We start from the raw sequence: 17,913 nt of genomic DNA, 5'->3' as shown, positions 1-17,913 counted from the left end.
GATAAAGGAGGCAAGCATATACAGTGGAGAAAAGACAGCCTCTTCAATAAGTGGTGCTGGGAAAACTGGACAGATACATGTAAAAGTATGAAATTAGAACACTTCCTGACACCATGCACAAAAATAAACTCAAAATGGATTAAAGACCTAAGTGTAAGACCAGACACTATCAAACTCTTAGAGGAAAACATAGGCAAAACACTCTATGACATACATCACAGCAAGATTCTTTTTGACCCAGCTCCCAGAGAAATGGAAATAAGAACACAAATAAACAAATGGGACCTCATGAAACTTAAAAGCTTTTGCACAGCAAAGGAAACCATAAACAAGACCAAAAGACAACCATCAGAATGGGAGAAAATATTTGCAAATGAAGCAACTGACAAAGGATTAATCTCCAAGATTTACAAGCAGCTCATGCAGCTCAATAACAAAAAAACGAACAACCCAATCCAAAAATGGGCAGAAGACCTAAATAGACATTTCTCCAAAGAAGATATACAGATGGCCTACAGACACATGAAAGAATGCTCAACATCATTAATCATTAGAGAAATGCAAATCAAAACTACAATGAGATATCATCTCACACTGGTCAGAATGGCCATCATCAAAAAATCTAGAAACAATAAATGCTGGAGAGGGTGTGGAGGAAAGGGAACACTCTTGCACTGTTGGTGGGAATGTAAATTGATACAGCCACTATGGAGAACAGTATGGAGGTTCCTTAAAAAACTACAAATAGAACTACCATACGATCCAGCAATCCCACTACTGGGCATATACCCTGAGAAAACCATAGTTCAAAAAGAGTCATGTACCAAAATGTTCATTGCAGCTCTATTTACAATAGCCAGGACATGGAAGCAACCTAAATGTCCATCGACAGATGAATGGATAAAGAAGATGTGGCACATATATACAATGGAATATTACTCAGCCATAAAAAGAAATGAAATGGAGGTATTTGTAATGAGGTGGATGGAGTTAGAGTCTGTCATACAGAGTGAAGTAAGTCAGAAAGAGAAAAACAAATACAGTATGCTAACACATATATACGGAATCTAAGGAAAAAAAAAAGCCATGAAGAACCTAGTGGCAAGACGGGAATAAAGACACAGACCTACTAGAGAATGGACTTGAGGATATGGGGAGGGGGTGGGGTGAGATGTGACAGGGTGAGAGAGTGTCATGGACATATATACACTACCAAATGTAAAATAGATAGCTAGTGGGAAGCAGCCGCATAGCACAGGGAGATCAGCTCGGTGCTTTGTGACCACCTAGAGGGGTGGGATGGGGAGGGTGGGAGGGAGGGAGATGCAAGAGGGAAGAGATATGGGAACATATTGTATATGTATAACTGATTAACTTTGTTATAAAGCAGGAGCTAACACATCATTGTAAGGCAATTATACTTCAATAAAGATGTTTAAAAAAATAAAAAAATAAAAATAAAAAAAATAAAAAAAAAAAGAATTGAAACAAAAATACTTGTTTGTATGATTTTATAATTCACACTTTTGTACGCTCATAAAAATGATAAAATAATTCGTTGATTATCCTTGTGAAAACCTAAACACTACCCATCAGATGATTTACAAAACATGACAGAATAAGTTTATAAACATCAATTAGAGAGATCATATGCTGAGTTGCAAATAATTAGCAAAGTTTGAAAACGTTTCCATGGTGATAAGATTTTAACTAAATGCCTGTAACAAATGTGAGGACGAAAATAAAAGGATTAGTTTATTATTTATTTTAGAATTGACAAATTTATTTTATAAACGACCCCTGATAAATATTGTCTTTTTCTTCACTGTCCAGATATCAAGCACAAGAAAACTGAGTTAATTTGTTCATATATGGAATTAAAAATAGAAATAAGACCTAATTAAATCATAAAATTAGCAAAAGCTAAAAAGGATATTCCATTTATTAAAAGAATTTTACAAACATAACATAAACATGGAATTTTTTTATTCTCAAATTGTCTTCTTTATACCCTTTCCCACTGTCTGAAAAATTTTAACACTGAGCATATTTTTCTTGTATAATCAGAACACATAAGGTTTATTTCTGTTTGAAATAAAAGACCAAACTAAAAGATTTCCTTACGGCACTCAGCTACACAAATCATATTAAGAGTAAGAGTTCAACAGAATTAGATACTATACAAGGTTAAATGAACTGAATTTACAGCAGTTAAGGCCCTTCCTCAAAAACATCATACTTATTCAACAATGTTCAATGGCTATTAAGGAGCTTAAAATTAGAGAGCTTGCCTTTTAATCGTTCACATGAACTTTGACAAGAATATAATGTGGTTACCTACAAATATAATCCTACTTTGAGCAAAACCAGGATTTTTCTGTAGTATATAGGGCTCAAAACCAAAGCCCAATTCATATCAGGTTTCTTCCTTATTTTTCACCTGCGGTTCATCATCAGTGTTTTCTTTCTTCTCAGTAATACCGAAATGAAAGTCCCTTCACAGAGCTACGGCAGGAGAAAGACGTTCCTTGCCGTCAGGGGTTCCCACCCTCACTTCTCGTTAGCTAAGGCTGAGCAAAGGATTGAGTATGAGATGGCAAACAGAATGCAATGCCTAAAAACTAGCTATTTAAAATGTACTTCCAGGAACTCCCTGGCAGTCCAGTGGTTAGGACTCTGCACTTTCTCTGCCGAGGGCCCAGGTTCAATCTCTGGTCGGGGAACTAAAATCCCGCAAGCTGCCAAAAATAATAGTAACAATAAATCAATACAGAGATTTTTTTAAAAAATAAAATAAAATGTACTTCCAAGCTCTGCAGATGAATTTCTCAAAGAATCTGACCCTGCAATGGTTAGGAAAAAAACTCAGCATGTTACTGTCACTTTGTACTTTAACTTACAGATGGAAACCTTACCTGAAAAGGTGGGTTATACTGAGTGACTTCCACGGTCACTGCATCTGACACTTGGCAGCCGTTATCTTCTACTGTTACCAGCGAGCAATAGACGAGACAGGGCTTGTCCGCCAGGTGCCACGCCGCTGCCAAAATCAGGAGCCCGTCGCTAATCAGTGAGAAAGAAAGATCTATTGCCTCTTTGGGAAAGCAGTCCGGCAAGGTCTTGAAGAGGTAAACACGCATTTCCCATATGACCTAGCAAGCCCAGTCCTAGATATTTACCCAAGAGAAATAAAAACCTATCTTCACACAAAAACCTGTGTCCAAGTGTTTATAGTGGCTTTACTAATGACTGCCTAAAACTGGAAACAACCCAGTATCCTTCAACTGCTGAATAGATAAACAAATCCTGGTAAATCTATACAATGAACTACTACTCAGCAGTAAAAAGGAAGAAACCACTGAATGAATATCAAATGCATTATGCTAAGTGAAAGAAGCCAGACTCAAAAGGCTTTATACCCTATGATTCCATTTATACTATAAGGACAGAAAATACATCAATGGTTACCAGGAGCTGCAAGTGGAGAGAGGGGTTGACAAAAGAGTACCAGGGAATTTTTGGAGTGATAGAACTGTTCTGTATCTTGATTGCGGTTCTAGTTAAATGACTCCACGTTTGTCAAAACTCACCAAATTATACATTAAAAAGGGCGCAAGGTATTTTCTATATGTAAAATATAACTCAATAAATCTGACTTAAAAACACCAACAAATCATCAAATACAGGGATTGGCAAAGTGCAGCTCTCAGACTAAACTGAGCCCAGGTTGAAGCTTTCCTGCCATGCAGCCACGCCGCTTGTTATGTGTTGTCTATGGATGCTTTAATGCTACCAGTGATAGAGTAAAAGAGCTGCAGTGAAGACCACATGGTCCCCAAAGCCTGAAAATATAAAATAGTTTTGGACCCTTCACAGGAAAGGTTGCCAACCCCTGATCTAATCTGTTCTTTAAAGCTTACTTTTGTACAGAGGAAAAACATTTTGTTTTTAATTTTAATAACCAATCATAGAACTGCTGCTGTATATTCAAGCTGCTGTATATGTGAAAAACAAACCTTTTTCCATCTTAAAGTGTATATGGTCCTCTTAAGTCTATCAAAGTTGTTGCCCCCAACCAATTAAATGGTCTCTAATCTCAACCCTTCTAAAACATTTAGTAGCATTTTTAGCAACTCTCGTTCAAGTCTCAGAAATATTAACAGGGTGGCAAGCACCCTCTATTGACAACTAAAAATAATAAACCGAGCTAGTGGCTGGACGACATGCACTTCAAACCAAGCAGTCCTAACGCGGCTCTCATTTCCCTTCTCCACTGTTCTCTTCCTCCAGCTCCCCAGACCTTATCACTTCTACCTGAATTCCCGAGAAGAATTCAAGGACACTGGCCCACATCTGAACATATTGGCAGTGACCTAAAGAGCTCCTGATGACACGTAAGAAGGAAGTGAGCGAGGCCGCAGAGACTGCGGTCCTGAGAGCCGCCCTCCGCACCAGGTAGGGAGGGAGAGACGGCCACGCCCAGATGAGGCTCGACACTGAAGCCACCCCGAAGACTGGACCGCCGTGGGGTACGGGGTGCCCCCCGAGGCCCGGAGACACAGCTAACAGAGGATTCCTCAGGGAGTGGTGCTCGGACCAGTTTCATTTGACATCTTTATAAAAAAAATCTTCCTGATTAAAAAAACATGAAGCTATTTTAGGTAGTAAAGATGATACGAAGATAACCAATTCTGCAAATCAGTAAAAATTGGACAGGGACTTCGTTGGTGGTCCAGTGGTAAAGAATCCGCCTTCCAATGCAGGGGACATGGGTTCGATCCCTGGTCAGGGAACTAAGATCCCACACGCCGCGGGGCAGCTAAGCCCACGCGCCACAACTACTGAGCTCACGCGCCTCAGCTAGAGAGCCTGTATGCCACAAACTACAGAGCCCACACACTCTGGAGCCTGTGCGCCACAACTAGAGAAGAGAAAACCTGCATGCCACAACTAGAGAGAAGCACATGTGCCGCAACAGAAGATCCGCATGCCTCAATGAAGATCCCACATGCCGCAACAAAGACCCGGTGCAGCCAAAATAAATAAATAAATAAACAAAATTTTTTTTTTAATTGACAAATTTTTATGCGAGTATATACAGGGCAATACATTTATGATTTCAAAAAATCCAGAATGAAGCTACCTGAGCTCTGCATCAGTAATAATCTGGTAAAAGAACTCATAAGGCTGTTCACCGCAAATAGGAGCCGAGGTTGCAGCTCTGGCCAAAATGAGCAGTCGATCAAGGAGGAGCAATAAGCATCAGGGAGACACATGTGCTTCTTAAACAGAAAAGACCCACCCAGACGTGGAACAGTCTGCACGGATCACTGGAACAAGAGTATACATAAGAGCGATGACCGCGTCATTTGGAGCTATGGTGGGGAGGGGGCCCAGAAGGAGGATGAGAGCTGCATCTCACAGGCCCACGAGAATCGAGTTGTGTTAGCATCACAGCACCAGCGGAGGCGCCCAGGGTCTGCCTCGGCACAGCCAGTCCTAAGCATGTTTCTCTGTTCTCAACCCAGGTCTCCATTCTGAAAACTATACATGAAAAATCGTCCGCATCCCCGCATCCTACACCCACAGTGGGCTGTGTCCTGGCAGCAGTTCTAAATTTATGAAGGTCTGGTAATGCTAAATGAAAACAAGATACACTGTATTTAATGAAACTGTTTTGGGAAATTAAATATGTACTATTATTTTTACTTCTTTGATAGTTTACATATGAGGTTTTCAGAAACTATAAAGAAGGATCCTGATAGTCTCAATAGCCCAAGAGAGAAAAATTAAACAGCAGAACTTCAAGCCAAGAAACAAGTAGAATTTGTTCTACTAAACTAAATTACTCTAGAACACATAAAAATAGTCCTTAACTTCCGGTAAGTTGTGTTTTGAAAAACTACAAGTCATGTATTTGCACTCATTATGAACTCTGCCACAGAAGTCATATTACAAATGGTTTTTAAGTTCCATATGGTCTCTGGTATTAAAGCTAAACAATAACATGGGATTAAGCAGCTTTATCAGACTAACCTGGGATCTTTTTTTTTTTTTAATTTATTGATTGATTGATTGATTGATTGACTGATTGCCATGCTGGGTCTTCGTTTCTGTGCGAGGGCTTTCTCTAGTTGTGGCAAGCGGGGGCCACTCCTCATCGCGGTGCACGGGCCTCTCACTATCGCGGCCCTCTCACTATCGCAGCCTCTCTTGTTGCGGAGCACAGGCTCCAGACGCGCAGGCTCAGTAGTTGTGGCTCACGAGCCTAGTTGCTCCGCGGCACGTGGGATCTTCCCAGACCAGGGCTCGAACCCGTGTCCCCTGCATTAGCAGGCAGATTCTCAACCACTGCGCCACCAGGGAAGCCTAACCTGGGATCTTAAGCACCATTTAGAGCACCGTTTCTAAGAGGAAATTCACTCTGAGTATAAACCATGACTGAGTTCTAACTTGTACCACCACGACAAAACCTCACCCCATCCTTCCTTTATTCAATACAGCCACAAACACAGGCTAAAGCTCCTTCAGCAACAGAAAAAGGGCTGGAGAAGAGCGCCCGGCATCTCCTCTGAGTTGGGAAAAATGACAGCACGGAGCACCCCCAGCAGCGGGGCAGGCAGCTCTGAGAGGCTCCGGCTGTGACAGCAGAACAGAGGATCCCTACTGAGGGCAGACAGCTAATGGAGCACACAGTGGAAGGCCGACAACTGCCTGTACTTCTCAAATGAACTAGCATCTCTAGACAACACAAAACGATTTAGTAAGACATAACGGTATAAGATTAGCATTAGAGGCATTCGAAATACAGATAGCAAGACTGCTCATCATTTTATAACAAACATCAGTTTGTTTTTCCAAACAACTCCTATGTTCTTCATGACAAATTAACTGCTTACCAGTTTTGCTTCAAATCCAAATACCGAATGTTGACCCCTTCTTTAATAGCTTCATAGTTACTTTCAGATCCCTACATGAAAATATCAATAATGTAAGCTCCTTGAGTTTAGGAATCATTTCTTTTCACCTTTATATCCCCAGCACCTACTAAAGTGCCTCATCCACAGTAAGTCAAACAGTTATTGAATGAATGTATGCATTTAAAAAGTTAAGTAAATCAGTGAGTTCCAATCCTTCTAAAGATTGACTACTCCATTTCAGCTTATCTGATGGCTAAAACTTTGTGTATCACACTGAAATGTGTTCTAATGAATACAACAACGAAAGGAACTAGCAATCTCACATAAATGAAAATTACAGAGAAGAATGTTACCGTTCCTTACCCAGATAGCATCAATAATGTTTTCCTTCAGGACTCTATTTATATCCCAACTATGTGCTTGTTTTTCTGAAGAATCATCTAATTCCCATTTACTGATGTTTGAACTTGTCAAGCTATAAAAGCTTGATCGCTCTCTATCCCAAAGGACACTTGAAAGCTATATGGAGAGGAGAAAAAAGTTTATAGATTATTAAGTTCTAATGTTAATGAACTATTTTTCTGAAATTCAAAACTAGTACATTTTATAACCATTTGATTAGTAATCCTAGAATTCTTCATTTAGGATTCAAAGGAAGGAGTGATCCTGAAACAGACCTTGAGTAAGAAGGATTTCCACAGGCAGAAATATAAAGGCAGAAGGCCCAGGAAGAGCAGAGTTGGGAGGTGGGAAAGTCACAGGATCTTCAGAGAACAAGATACATTTAGACAATTTAGTCCTGCTAAATTGGAATGTAGATTATAACTAGGAAAGAAGCAAAAATAAGGTTCACACACAGCACAGTCTTAAATGTGCGTTTGTAAACCTAATAAGCAAGGGCAATAGTCTCAATGGCTTGTGAGCACAAGAGCTGTGTTACAGGAGGAGGAATCTGGTAGGGCTGTGTGTAGTTCCACGTGGGTATGTTACCTCGTCTTTCTTGCTTCTGAAGAATAGATGTGTTTTTTAAGTTGGGTATACAGGACTGTTGAGTGAAAACCCTAATTGTCTCCACTTCTCCTGTAACCATGACTCTAGCCACTAATGGGACCAGAGGGGCCAACAGTGAGTAAAGCGGACTGGCACGAAGAATTAGGAGAAATTTACCAAGAGTGCATATTAGGGCCTTACAATGGAAGCAGGGAGATGGAGATGGCAGTGAGACATGAAAGAAGCCAAACCTAGAGAACCTGGTAAGGAGAGGGAGAGGGAGAGAGAGAGAGAGAGAGAGAGAGAGCGAGACACACACACACACATCAGGGTTTTATACCTGGGTCTCTGAAAAAAGTGACAGTGCCATTAGAAACAGGTCAAAAGAGAAACGAGTTTTGTAAGTCAACAGGAGAGAAGAGAATATGAGCAATTTGTTTCCAGACATGTTAAGTTTTAGGTTCAAAGACCAGTTAAGGAAGCAGATAATAATAGCAACCTGAAATCAGAGGGAACAGCATAGTTTAAAAAAAAAAAAGGTGTGCTCTCAATTCAAACAGACGTGGGCATGAATCTGCTGCTGAGTGGTTCTGTAACCTTGGGCAATTTAGCCTCACTGAGGCCAGTTCCTCATCTACAAATTGGAAATGAAGCTCTCTACATTACAGGTCGTCTAATAATTACAGGAGGTAACAATCATGGAGCACCTAGCAGAGAGCAGATGCCCCCCACATGTTAGTTCCCATCAGCCTCCCTTCTATTCCAGAGACTGAGGCAGAAGCCCAGCAGACATAGATTTGAGTCATCCACACAGATGGCTGGAGTCATGGGGGTGGAGAACACACTTTTGGTTACGTCTAGAAAGCAAAATTAATCCTTAAACACATTTATAATTTTATATCATAGTTTTAGTTCAAAGAATGTACTTATAAGATAATCTGTGTGACTTAAGAATATTAACGTTACAGGGTATGAACTCATTTGACCATCATAATAAAAATGCTTCACTGAAAGATCAAAGCTTTCATCTCATGTACACCACTGTTCATACAGAGGCAATACCAACTTCATAGGAAACTGCCAACTTATTGATTTCACTAAGAAAGAAGCTTGTAAAACAAAGTTATTTTATCAACTTACTATGAGATCACTACTAGGAGATAAAATTCCCAAAAGAGAAGAAACCTTCCGACCAATTCCTGAAAGCACACCTTGCCCTTGAGGCAGGATATGCTGATGAATTTTTCCTACACTTTCGGGTATCAGGCGAATCAGTTGGCCTCCCGATGAGGATAAAATAAAACTTCCTCCCTGTGAACAAACATAGCAAAATTAGTTAAGCATTTAAGACTAAGAAAAGAAAATTAACATAAATCACTTTGATACAGAAGGAAATCATCTGTACCTTAAAACAAATCTAAAAGAAAAAGAACAGTGCTATTTTATTAAAATCACTTACTTATGAATCCATTCACTTAATATTGATTCTACACAGAATAACTTTGTTGCAATTTTTTTAACTGCATGTATTTTTTAATTCTGATTTTTAAGTTATAGGTTCACCATCATGCAGGTTCAACAAATCAAGTATTAGATTTTATTTCTTCAGTAAACCTGCAGAGTATATATTAGCAAACCATTCCTCCTACTGTCTAAGAGTTTCTAAGTCATCTTATGAAGATCTTTCTGACAGAAATGAATAACATCGGTTAGCATGCACTACTGCTATTTCAGAGCCCTATGAGAAGGGCTTCCCTCCGTCTAAGTGTTCAAATCCTAGATCCTGACATTCTTTTCTTGCCTCTTTTTGATTCCCCTCACGCCCTGCCTGTATGATCTGCTCAAAACCCCAAATTTTTAGTCATTCAAATCCCACTTCCAAGCCAAAGCACAGCTTACCAATAAATATAAAAGAATATCTATCATATACCTGCACTGTTGTTAGGAAACTGTAAGTCTTATCACCTCCCAGATCTACGGACGTCTCTGTGTAGGTGTCTTCACTTGCAAGGCTTGGCCAGTAGCGGATGGATCCTTCTCTGGTGGCAACCATGACAGCAACAGCCTCAAAACAAGACCATAACACTCAGCAACCACAATAAAAGAAGGAGCCCAAATCGGGAGTTTGCTGACACTGATATAAAGAAACCAGGGCAGTGCACTATTGATTAACAGAAATCAGAAATAAAAATTCCTTTTTTTCAAATTTAAAAAATTATCATACAGTAAAATTGACATTTTCCCCCTTTTGTTTTACAGTTCTATGAATTTTTATACTCTGGTTTCTCTTCAGACCGCATAAAATCTTTTGCTTTTTACAGTTCTGTGAATTTTAAAACACGTGTAGACTCATGTAACTACCACCACGATAAGGATACAGGACAGTTCCATCTGCACCCAAAACTCCCTAACGCTTTCCCTTTACTGTCACACCCTTCCCTATCCTAACCCCTGGCAATCACCGTTTCCATCATTATAGTTCTGTCTTTCCGAGAATGCCAAACCAATGAAATCATATAGAATATAACCTTTGACACTGGTTATATTTGACACTGAATATAACCTTTATCTCACTTATTATAACGTCTCTGAGATTCATCCAGGTTGTTGCATGTATCAGTAGCTCATACCTTTCTACTGCTGAGTAGTATTCCATCCTATGGATGAATCAGTTTGTTTATCCATTCACTTGTTAAAGGACATTCGGATTGTTTCTGCCTTTGGCTATCACAAATAAAGCTGCTATGACATTAGCGTACTGTTTTTTGTGTGAACATAAGCGTTACTTTCTCTAAAGTAAATAGCCAGGAAGGAAATTGTTGGGTCATATGGCAAGGGTACTTTAACTTTATAAGAAGTGAAAATCAAGTGGCTGTACCACCAGCAGGCGCACCAGCAACGTATGAGGTTCCGGTTGCTCCACATCCTCGCTAGCACTTGGTAGTGTCAGTGCTTTTCATTTCAGCCACTGTACTAGGGCTGTAGTGGTATCTCACTTGTTTTATTTGCATTTCCCTAATGGCTAATGATGTAAACACCTCTTCATGTGCTTATCTGACATCCTTATATCCTCTTTGGTAAAGTGTTCAAGTCCTATTTTTAAATTGGGCTGCCTGTTTTCTTACTAAGCTTTGAGAGTTCATTTTATGTTCTACATACAAGTCCTTGGTTGGATATATGATTCATAATATTTCCTACCAGTCTGTAGTTCTCTCTTCATTTTCTTTTCAGTGCCTTTGGCAGAGCCCAGTTTTAAATTTTGATTAAGTCTAATTTATCTATTTTTATGAATCATGTTTTTGGTAATTTCTAAGAACTCTTCACCTAATCCCAGGTCATGATGATTTTTTTTCCTGTTTTCTTCCAAAAGTTTTTAGTTTTACATTTCACATTTAGATCTATGATCCATTTTGGATTCATCCTTACATAAAGAATGAGGTTTAGGAGGAATGCTTTTTTTTTCCATAAAGACAGCCAATGATTCCAACACCAGTTACTGAAAAGACCATCCTTGAACCACTGAATTTCTTTTGCACCTCTGTCAAAGATCAAAAGGCCACCCTTGAGTGAGTCTATATCTCTACTCTCTATTCTGTTCCACTGCCCTGTGTGTCCATCTCTTTGCCATTACCTCTCTGTCTTGATTCCTGTAGCTTTATAGCTACGTTTCAGAACTGGGCTGGATGATTCCTCCAACTTTAGAACTCCCTTATTTTAAAAAATGTACTTCAATAAGCATTTAAGTCACCTACCTGAGTAGAATGTGCTTCACCTGAGGTAGCAGAGTAAGAGAGAGCCACCAAGTTGGCACTCCAGTGGAAATCAGTAGGTGGTAGCTGAAGTTCTTTGCAAACAGATAACTACAGAACAAATCCAAACAAAAAACCTTTCATGTCAAATCCAATTTTGTGAATATGCATCTGGCTTCACTATTTCCTTTCTCTGCATATTTTAGATTCTAACTCATTGCTGGAAATACCATTCTACAAATACTCTTTCTTCTCATATCTTTTTGATCAGGCTTTCATCATCATTTTCAGTAATTTTAAAACAAAATATTTTAAGAGATATAGAATCAAGAAAACTTAACAGTTAGACCAGACCCTTAATATAAACTACTCCAATCTCTTCCCAGACCAAAAAGTCTATTGGTTGAAAGAAGTGTGTAGGCTTCCCATGGAATTTTCCCAGTCTAATCTTGATTTGTTTAGTTGACATTTAAAATCAGCATGACCACAGAGTTAGTATTCCAAGTCACCTAGAAAACATTTCTTAGACTCAGCCAAGTATCAGGTTCCTCTGCTAACTCAGGATGCCCACCCCAGGCCCTCTCCCTCACCTATGCTCCTAAAACTACAAGCACGGTTTTCTAGGCAGCAGCAGTACAGAGGCCAGTAGATGTGAAGAGTTTAGGTAAGTGGGAGCCCAAGTCCCAGTGGAACAATGGCCCAGTGAACACAAGTGGTACAGGAGAGTATGCCTGATCTGGAGCGGAAGGAAAAAGACGCTGCTGAGGGTACGGTAGTGTACGTACAAATGAAAACCCCCGTGTGAGAAGTTGACAATTGAAAGTTAAATTAGCGTTATAAAAATTGGTATCATTTTTTCCTATTTTATTATGCATCATTCAGTAGATTCAGTGAAATACATTCCTATCTTCTAAGAAACTCAGTTCATCAGCTTATGTGGATGGCTTTTAGTCTTAGACTTCATTAGACAGAGTGACTAGCACGACATTCATTAAAAATTTCCATGTCTCTAATTTTTAAATGTAAATAAGATGGATCTTGCTTAAAATCATGATAAGGGGAGAAACTTTTTTGAAATGATATGCTCAGTATTTCATATTGCTATGAAAATGCAAATCTATAATGCTTGAGTAGATTCAAGTTATGGTCCTCCAACAACTCTGAAAATTTAGGGTAAAAATTCGGAGCCAATTAGGGATCCTCTCCTCTCTCTCCTTCCAGCTCTCTAAAGAACCATTACCTTGGTAATAGGTGACAGAGCAATCTTCCAAATAATGAGTTTCTCTCTGCAGACCAGACAAGCCCATCCACCTTCATCTATGTGAACAGTCAGCTGATCGTCAACTGAAGAAAAAAAATGAGGTACGTAATTAATCTTAAAGTATGAATAAGAAAAACTTAAAATTTCCTCACACCAAAATCTTCTTCATTGCCACCATCTTCACCTAAAAAAGTAATCACCACACACACACGAGGTTAACTCACAACAAAAAATACTCTTGAATAATTCAAGAGTTATTAATATCCAAAACAAGAGCTCCATTTAACTTTGACAACTATTTTTAGAAATATATCTAAAGGCAAAAAGTATATTTTGGGCCTAGGTTTAATATTTCTTAATTTTTGTTATAGACAGATATCTTACTTTTTATAATATTATATTTAGTAACATTCATAATTTTGACAAAGCAACACAAATCATAAACCTTCTCATTAAATATATAAAATATTTCAAGGAAAAATCATGTTCCTTCAAAAGAACAAGATTTTCAAATAAGAGCTCTTTGAAAGTATGATAAATTACTTCATTATATGGTGACCTAAAGGGTTACATTCCATATTAAGTGACAAAACTAAATTAGTATACAGTAGTCACTCCTTATCCTCGGTTTCCGTGGTATCAGTTACCCGTGGTCAACTGCGGTCCAAAGTATGACATGGAAAATTCCAGAAATAACACTTCTGAAGTCTGTGATGAAATCTCCCACTGCCCCGATGTCCTGATGGGGAGGTGAAGCATTCCTTTGCCACCCGCCCACTAGCCACTCAGTAGTAGCGCAGGTCATCAGATCCACTGTCGCGGCATCGCAGTCCCTGTGTTGAAGTAACCCTATTTTACTTAAACATGGCTGGAAGCACAGAGACATGACGCTGGCAACTGGGACATTCTCTTACTGTGCCTAATTTATAAAATTACGCTTTACCACAGGTATGTACGTCCAGGAAAAAACACAGTACACACAGGGTCCGGTGCATCCCCTGGGGGTCTTGGAACGCACGCCTGTGGAGAAGGGGGACTGTTCTGTCGCTGTTGTATGTGTTGGTGGTAAACCTGAGTAAATGTATTAGCGGCCCTAGAAATTTAATTCATGTGAGCTTTGCTCTCCGTCTAAAGGCAGGGTAGAGGGGCAAAATAAAAGGCATCAATAATGTACAAGCTAAAATATCACATCATACCTAGGTTAAGGGTGGGCTTTTTTGCTGAACTGGAGTATCTGCTCCATATTTTCTTTTCCTGAAAGCACTACAGCAGCTCCAAATCCTCCACTGGTGAACCCTCGAGGACGCTAACACAGCACACCAACTGACTAGCACTTGGAAGTTTCCACGTGAGGACGAGTTCCTCTCAAGTTTACACACTCTTCAATTTACACATCCTGATTTCTAGAGACTCTCTCCTCTGAGGCTGTGTACTATTTGTTATTCACATGATCTGGTGGCAGGAACCAGGAGTGTGTCAAAAAGCTTAAATGCAATTTAAGCTGAAATTTTTAGACGGGAAATGAAAATATATACTTAAAACAGGAACAATGCATGACAGAGGTTCATGGAAGTTTAGTTGCCTGAAAATAATTGTACCTGAAGCTCTCATGGACTTACTGGCAAGATGTGCTGGTTTAAGTTGATGAGAAATATTCCTTCTTGTGGAACGCAGTACTTTAAACTTTTGTGACTGTCATTCACAGTATGAAATACATTTTACATCATGATGCATTCATACACAATTTTAATAAAACAAAATGAGAAGCACTCTGATATTTTTCAATCTGTTTTACTTCATTTTTTTAAAAAATGCTGGTCATGAACCACTAAACTGATTGCAGTCACTACCTGCAGTTTCAAAAACACTGTTCCAGGAAATCACAGGATGCTCTGAACTTTGCTCTTCTAGTCACCCCAACTCCTCACCCTTAACGGTGTCTTTCTACAGCTTGTGTTGACTGCACCGTCTACACTTCCACTCTAATTGTCTGCCAAGAGAACCTTCTAATGGTGCACCAAATTGATAACATAAATTTGTGCATACAGCCTCCAGGGTACTACATAGGATCCAGAAATGGAGGTAAGACTTGATTCTATTGCATTATTAAACCCAGTAATGTGAGGCAGTAGTTTTTTGGATTTTCTTTAAAAAGCTAAACTTCATATACTCAATCAACTTTTGAAATTGGACTAAGTTTTGCATATACAGTATGTACAACCATAAACACTTATTTTGATTGTGCTAAAATGAACTCATTCTGCTTCCCAAATTTACCATATTTCTCAATTACAATGAAAAACCATATAAGCCACCTATTTCTCTCCATTGAAGTGAAGGTATACCAGAGAAAGCACAAATTTCAATCTCCATGCCAGACCTAGGCTTCGTTTTGAATTGCTAACAGAGACAAATGGAAAATGACACCCACCTTCAGCCAATGTTAAGGCTTCCATGACTTTAACAGGGAGAGAAGATCCAAATGTTTTCACATCATAGTTCACAGACTCAGTTATGGAGTGGTGTGGGAATATTCGTGTAGGTGTTCCTCTAAAGAAACGAGACCAGATTATTTCACTCATAACTTAAAATTTTCCATTATTCATTATAATTTTTATGTATATATTTTCACAATAAAGAGAAAATCTCTGATAAACAAGAAGAAAGATGAAGTATAACAGTGAAAAAACTCTGGCTCATATATACTGTGTTATTAAATTTATTTTTCATTAAAAAAAAGAAGACTGACAGGATTTAGGAAAACTTGGCTTCAGACTTTCATGCTCTAGTAATTAGATGCATGACCTATTCACTTAAATTCTTTATAACTCTGCTTCCTTAGCTGTGAAATAAGAAGGCTGGACTAGATCAGTGTTTTTCAAATTATGGGTCATTTTGAGGGTCTCAATCAACATTTTTAAAAAACGAAATAGAATATAGAGTAGAGTTTATCATACTCTGTGGTCAAAGAAGTTTTACAAACATTGGGTTAGATTATCTTTAAGCTCTCATCAGACACAGAATTATAAGAATCTACCAGATTTATACAATCAAAATCAAGAAGTTAAATAGGGTCGTATCTGCCGCTACCTGGTCTTCGATAACAGATACAGCAGTAGAAATTATATTTCCTTCTCCCCTTCCTCTTAACATTCAGAAAACCAGTGTAAATTTATTAGTATAAAAGTTATTCTACCTCTTATCACAGGATTAAGGAGATGCACAGAGTGATTGAGAGCATTGTTTCTGCTAAAGTATTATAACAAAGGTTTTTTCTTTCAATGATTACCGAAAGGTAAGAAGAAATTTAAAAAGAAAACAAAGTATGACTTTTATTCACTGACTTTTCTCAAAAGGAGTAGAAAACAATCACAAGATCACCATTTGAAGAGCACTTTACAAAACGCAAAAGGATACAAGGTATTCTTTAAAAATCATTTCTCCTTTAAAGTATTGCAAACTTCTATAGATAAATTTTAACTATAAGTTCAAGATCCAGTATTACCGTCTTCTTGAGGGGAAAATTCATTTTTGATAGACGAATTCAAAAGAAACCACTCAAGACACATGTTAGCTCCTTCTAAAATTCTAGTTTAATTATGAAAGGGGAGATGCAGACCACGGTTTCACAAGTGACGTGACCTGGTGTGCCACGCTTTTATTTGGTAACAAAACTACTAGTCTTATCTCATTGCTTATGGAAAGCCTTTTCCCTATTAATTTAGCTACAAAGCTAACTTCTGTAGCTAAAATCCCTTTAATTATCCACCAGCGGATATTAAGGACAATTAGTATGTTAAGCACATATAATGATTTTCCAGGGTTTGAGGTCCTCACTCCCACCATCACTTTACATCTGCATCGTGGCATTTCATATTGACTCCTCGCAGGCTCAGGTCAGGTATCATTATCGCCATTTCGCAGACGAAGAGATCATGAGTGACCTACACCAGATCACAGGGGTACTAAGAGTGAGGCGGGTAACCACTGATTCTAATTCAATGTGTTCTTCACCTCTACACAAAGGTAATTCCATGCAAAGTGCATGATGCGAAGACTCAATTGATGAATTAATCAAAGCGAGGCTGAAATAACAACACACAAGGATGCAAGGGTGACAGAGGTCTATTCTCCCAGTACTCTGGCGTCCCGCGCCGTCCCCGGTTCCGGTGACTTCTGGAGGCCCGTGAGCCTGTGAGTCGCCAAACCCAACCCGGGACGATCACTCACCGCGAGCTCTGCGAGCTACGACGGCCGGCCGGCGAGAAGAGCACCGGGGAGCTGACCAAAGACCCCAGGGCCAGACCCTTCCTGCTGGTCGCCCGGGGCGTGGAGCCCGGCCCGACTCCGCCCAGCGGGCCCCTTCGGGCCCCGGGCCCCGGGGTCCGCGGAGAGGAGACGGCCGGGAACATGACGCAAGGGAGAAGCTACAGAGAGCGCACGTTCCGGCCGTGAGGCTGAAGCTCGGCCAGCGCACGAAGCTTGAACACCTGAGGGGAGGGAGGGAGCGCGGTAAACACGTCAAAGCGCAGCGCCAGGCCGCGGGGCGCGCTGTGATGACGTCAAAGAGCCGCGCCGAGGCGCGGGGCGTGGTCGGGAAGGCAGGAGAAACAGGGAAGGAGGGGGCGCGGTGATGACGTACAGGGCAACCTCGAGCCACGGGGCGTGGTCAAGACAGCTACCCCTAGAAGCGGAGAGGGATAGTGTGCGCGTGGCCGCGTCCTGGAGCGGCGAGAATCCGGAGTTTCCAGGGAAGTGAAGCAGGAGAAGCAGGTGCCCTTCTCCAGTCCGGCGGGTGGGGGTGGCCCTCCAGCAGCTGGAACGCAAAGCCTCTGCACACTGGTCCTTTCTGAGCCTCTTGGGAGATGAAGAGTTCTTGCCTGGTCCAAGCTGAGAAGGGAGGAAAAGTGTTAAATCTGACACTGGTTTCACACTCAGTGTTTTAGATGTTATCCTCTAGGTTTGTCATTTCCCATTCACGTTGGTGACGCCA

At 40.0% G+C, this 17,913-nt stretch overlaps 1 protein-coding gene across 2 annotated transcripts in view; it reads right to left on the bottom strand.

Moving 5' to 3' along the window:
• The window catches only part of NUP133 (nucleoporin 133), a 54,992-nt gene extending 37,521 nt beyond the window's left edge, over window positions 1-17,471 (bottom strand). For both annotated transcript variants that reach the window (XM_036829250.1, XM_036829251.1), the window contains exons 1-9: window positions 17,151-17,471; window positions 15,352-15,470; window positions 12,900-13,003; window positions 11,663-11,770; window positions 9,841-9,975; window positions 9,051-9,221; window positions 7,284-7,439; window positions 6,900-6,970; window positions 2,916-3,063 (exon numbers count right to left, since the gene is read on the bottom strand). In XM_036829250.1, the coding sequence (XP_036685145.1) occupies window positions 2,916-3,063; window positions 6,900-6,970; window positions 7,284-7,439; window positions 9,051-9,221; window positions 9,841-9,975; window positions 11,663-11,770; window positions 12,900-13,003; window positions 15,352-15,470; window positions 17,151-17,332 (1,194 nt within the window). In that variant the 5' untranslated portion in view covers window positions 17,333-17,471. The remainder of the gene's footprint in view (window positions 1-2,915; window positions 3,064-6,899; window positions 6,971-7,283; window positions 7,440-9,050; window positions 9,222-9,840; window positions 9,976-11,662; window positions 11,771-12,899; window positions 13,004-15,351; window positions 15,471-17,150) is intronic.
• Window positions 17,472-17,913: the final 442 nt, after the last annotated feature.

Source organism: Balaenoptera musculus, chromosome 16 (genome assembly GCF_009873245.2).
Source record: "Balaenoptera musculus isolate JJ_BM4_2016_0621 chromosome 16, mBalMus1.pri.v3, whole genome shotgun sequence".
Taxonomy (NCBI): Eukaryota; Metazoa; Chordata; class Mammalia; order Artiodactyla; family Balaenopteridae; genus Balaenoptera; species Balaenoptera musculus.
The sequence above is the reverse complement of the archived record's forward strand: the minus strand, read 5'-3'. Positions and strand labels throughout refer to the sequence as shown.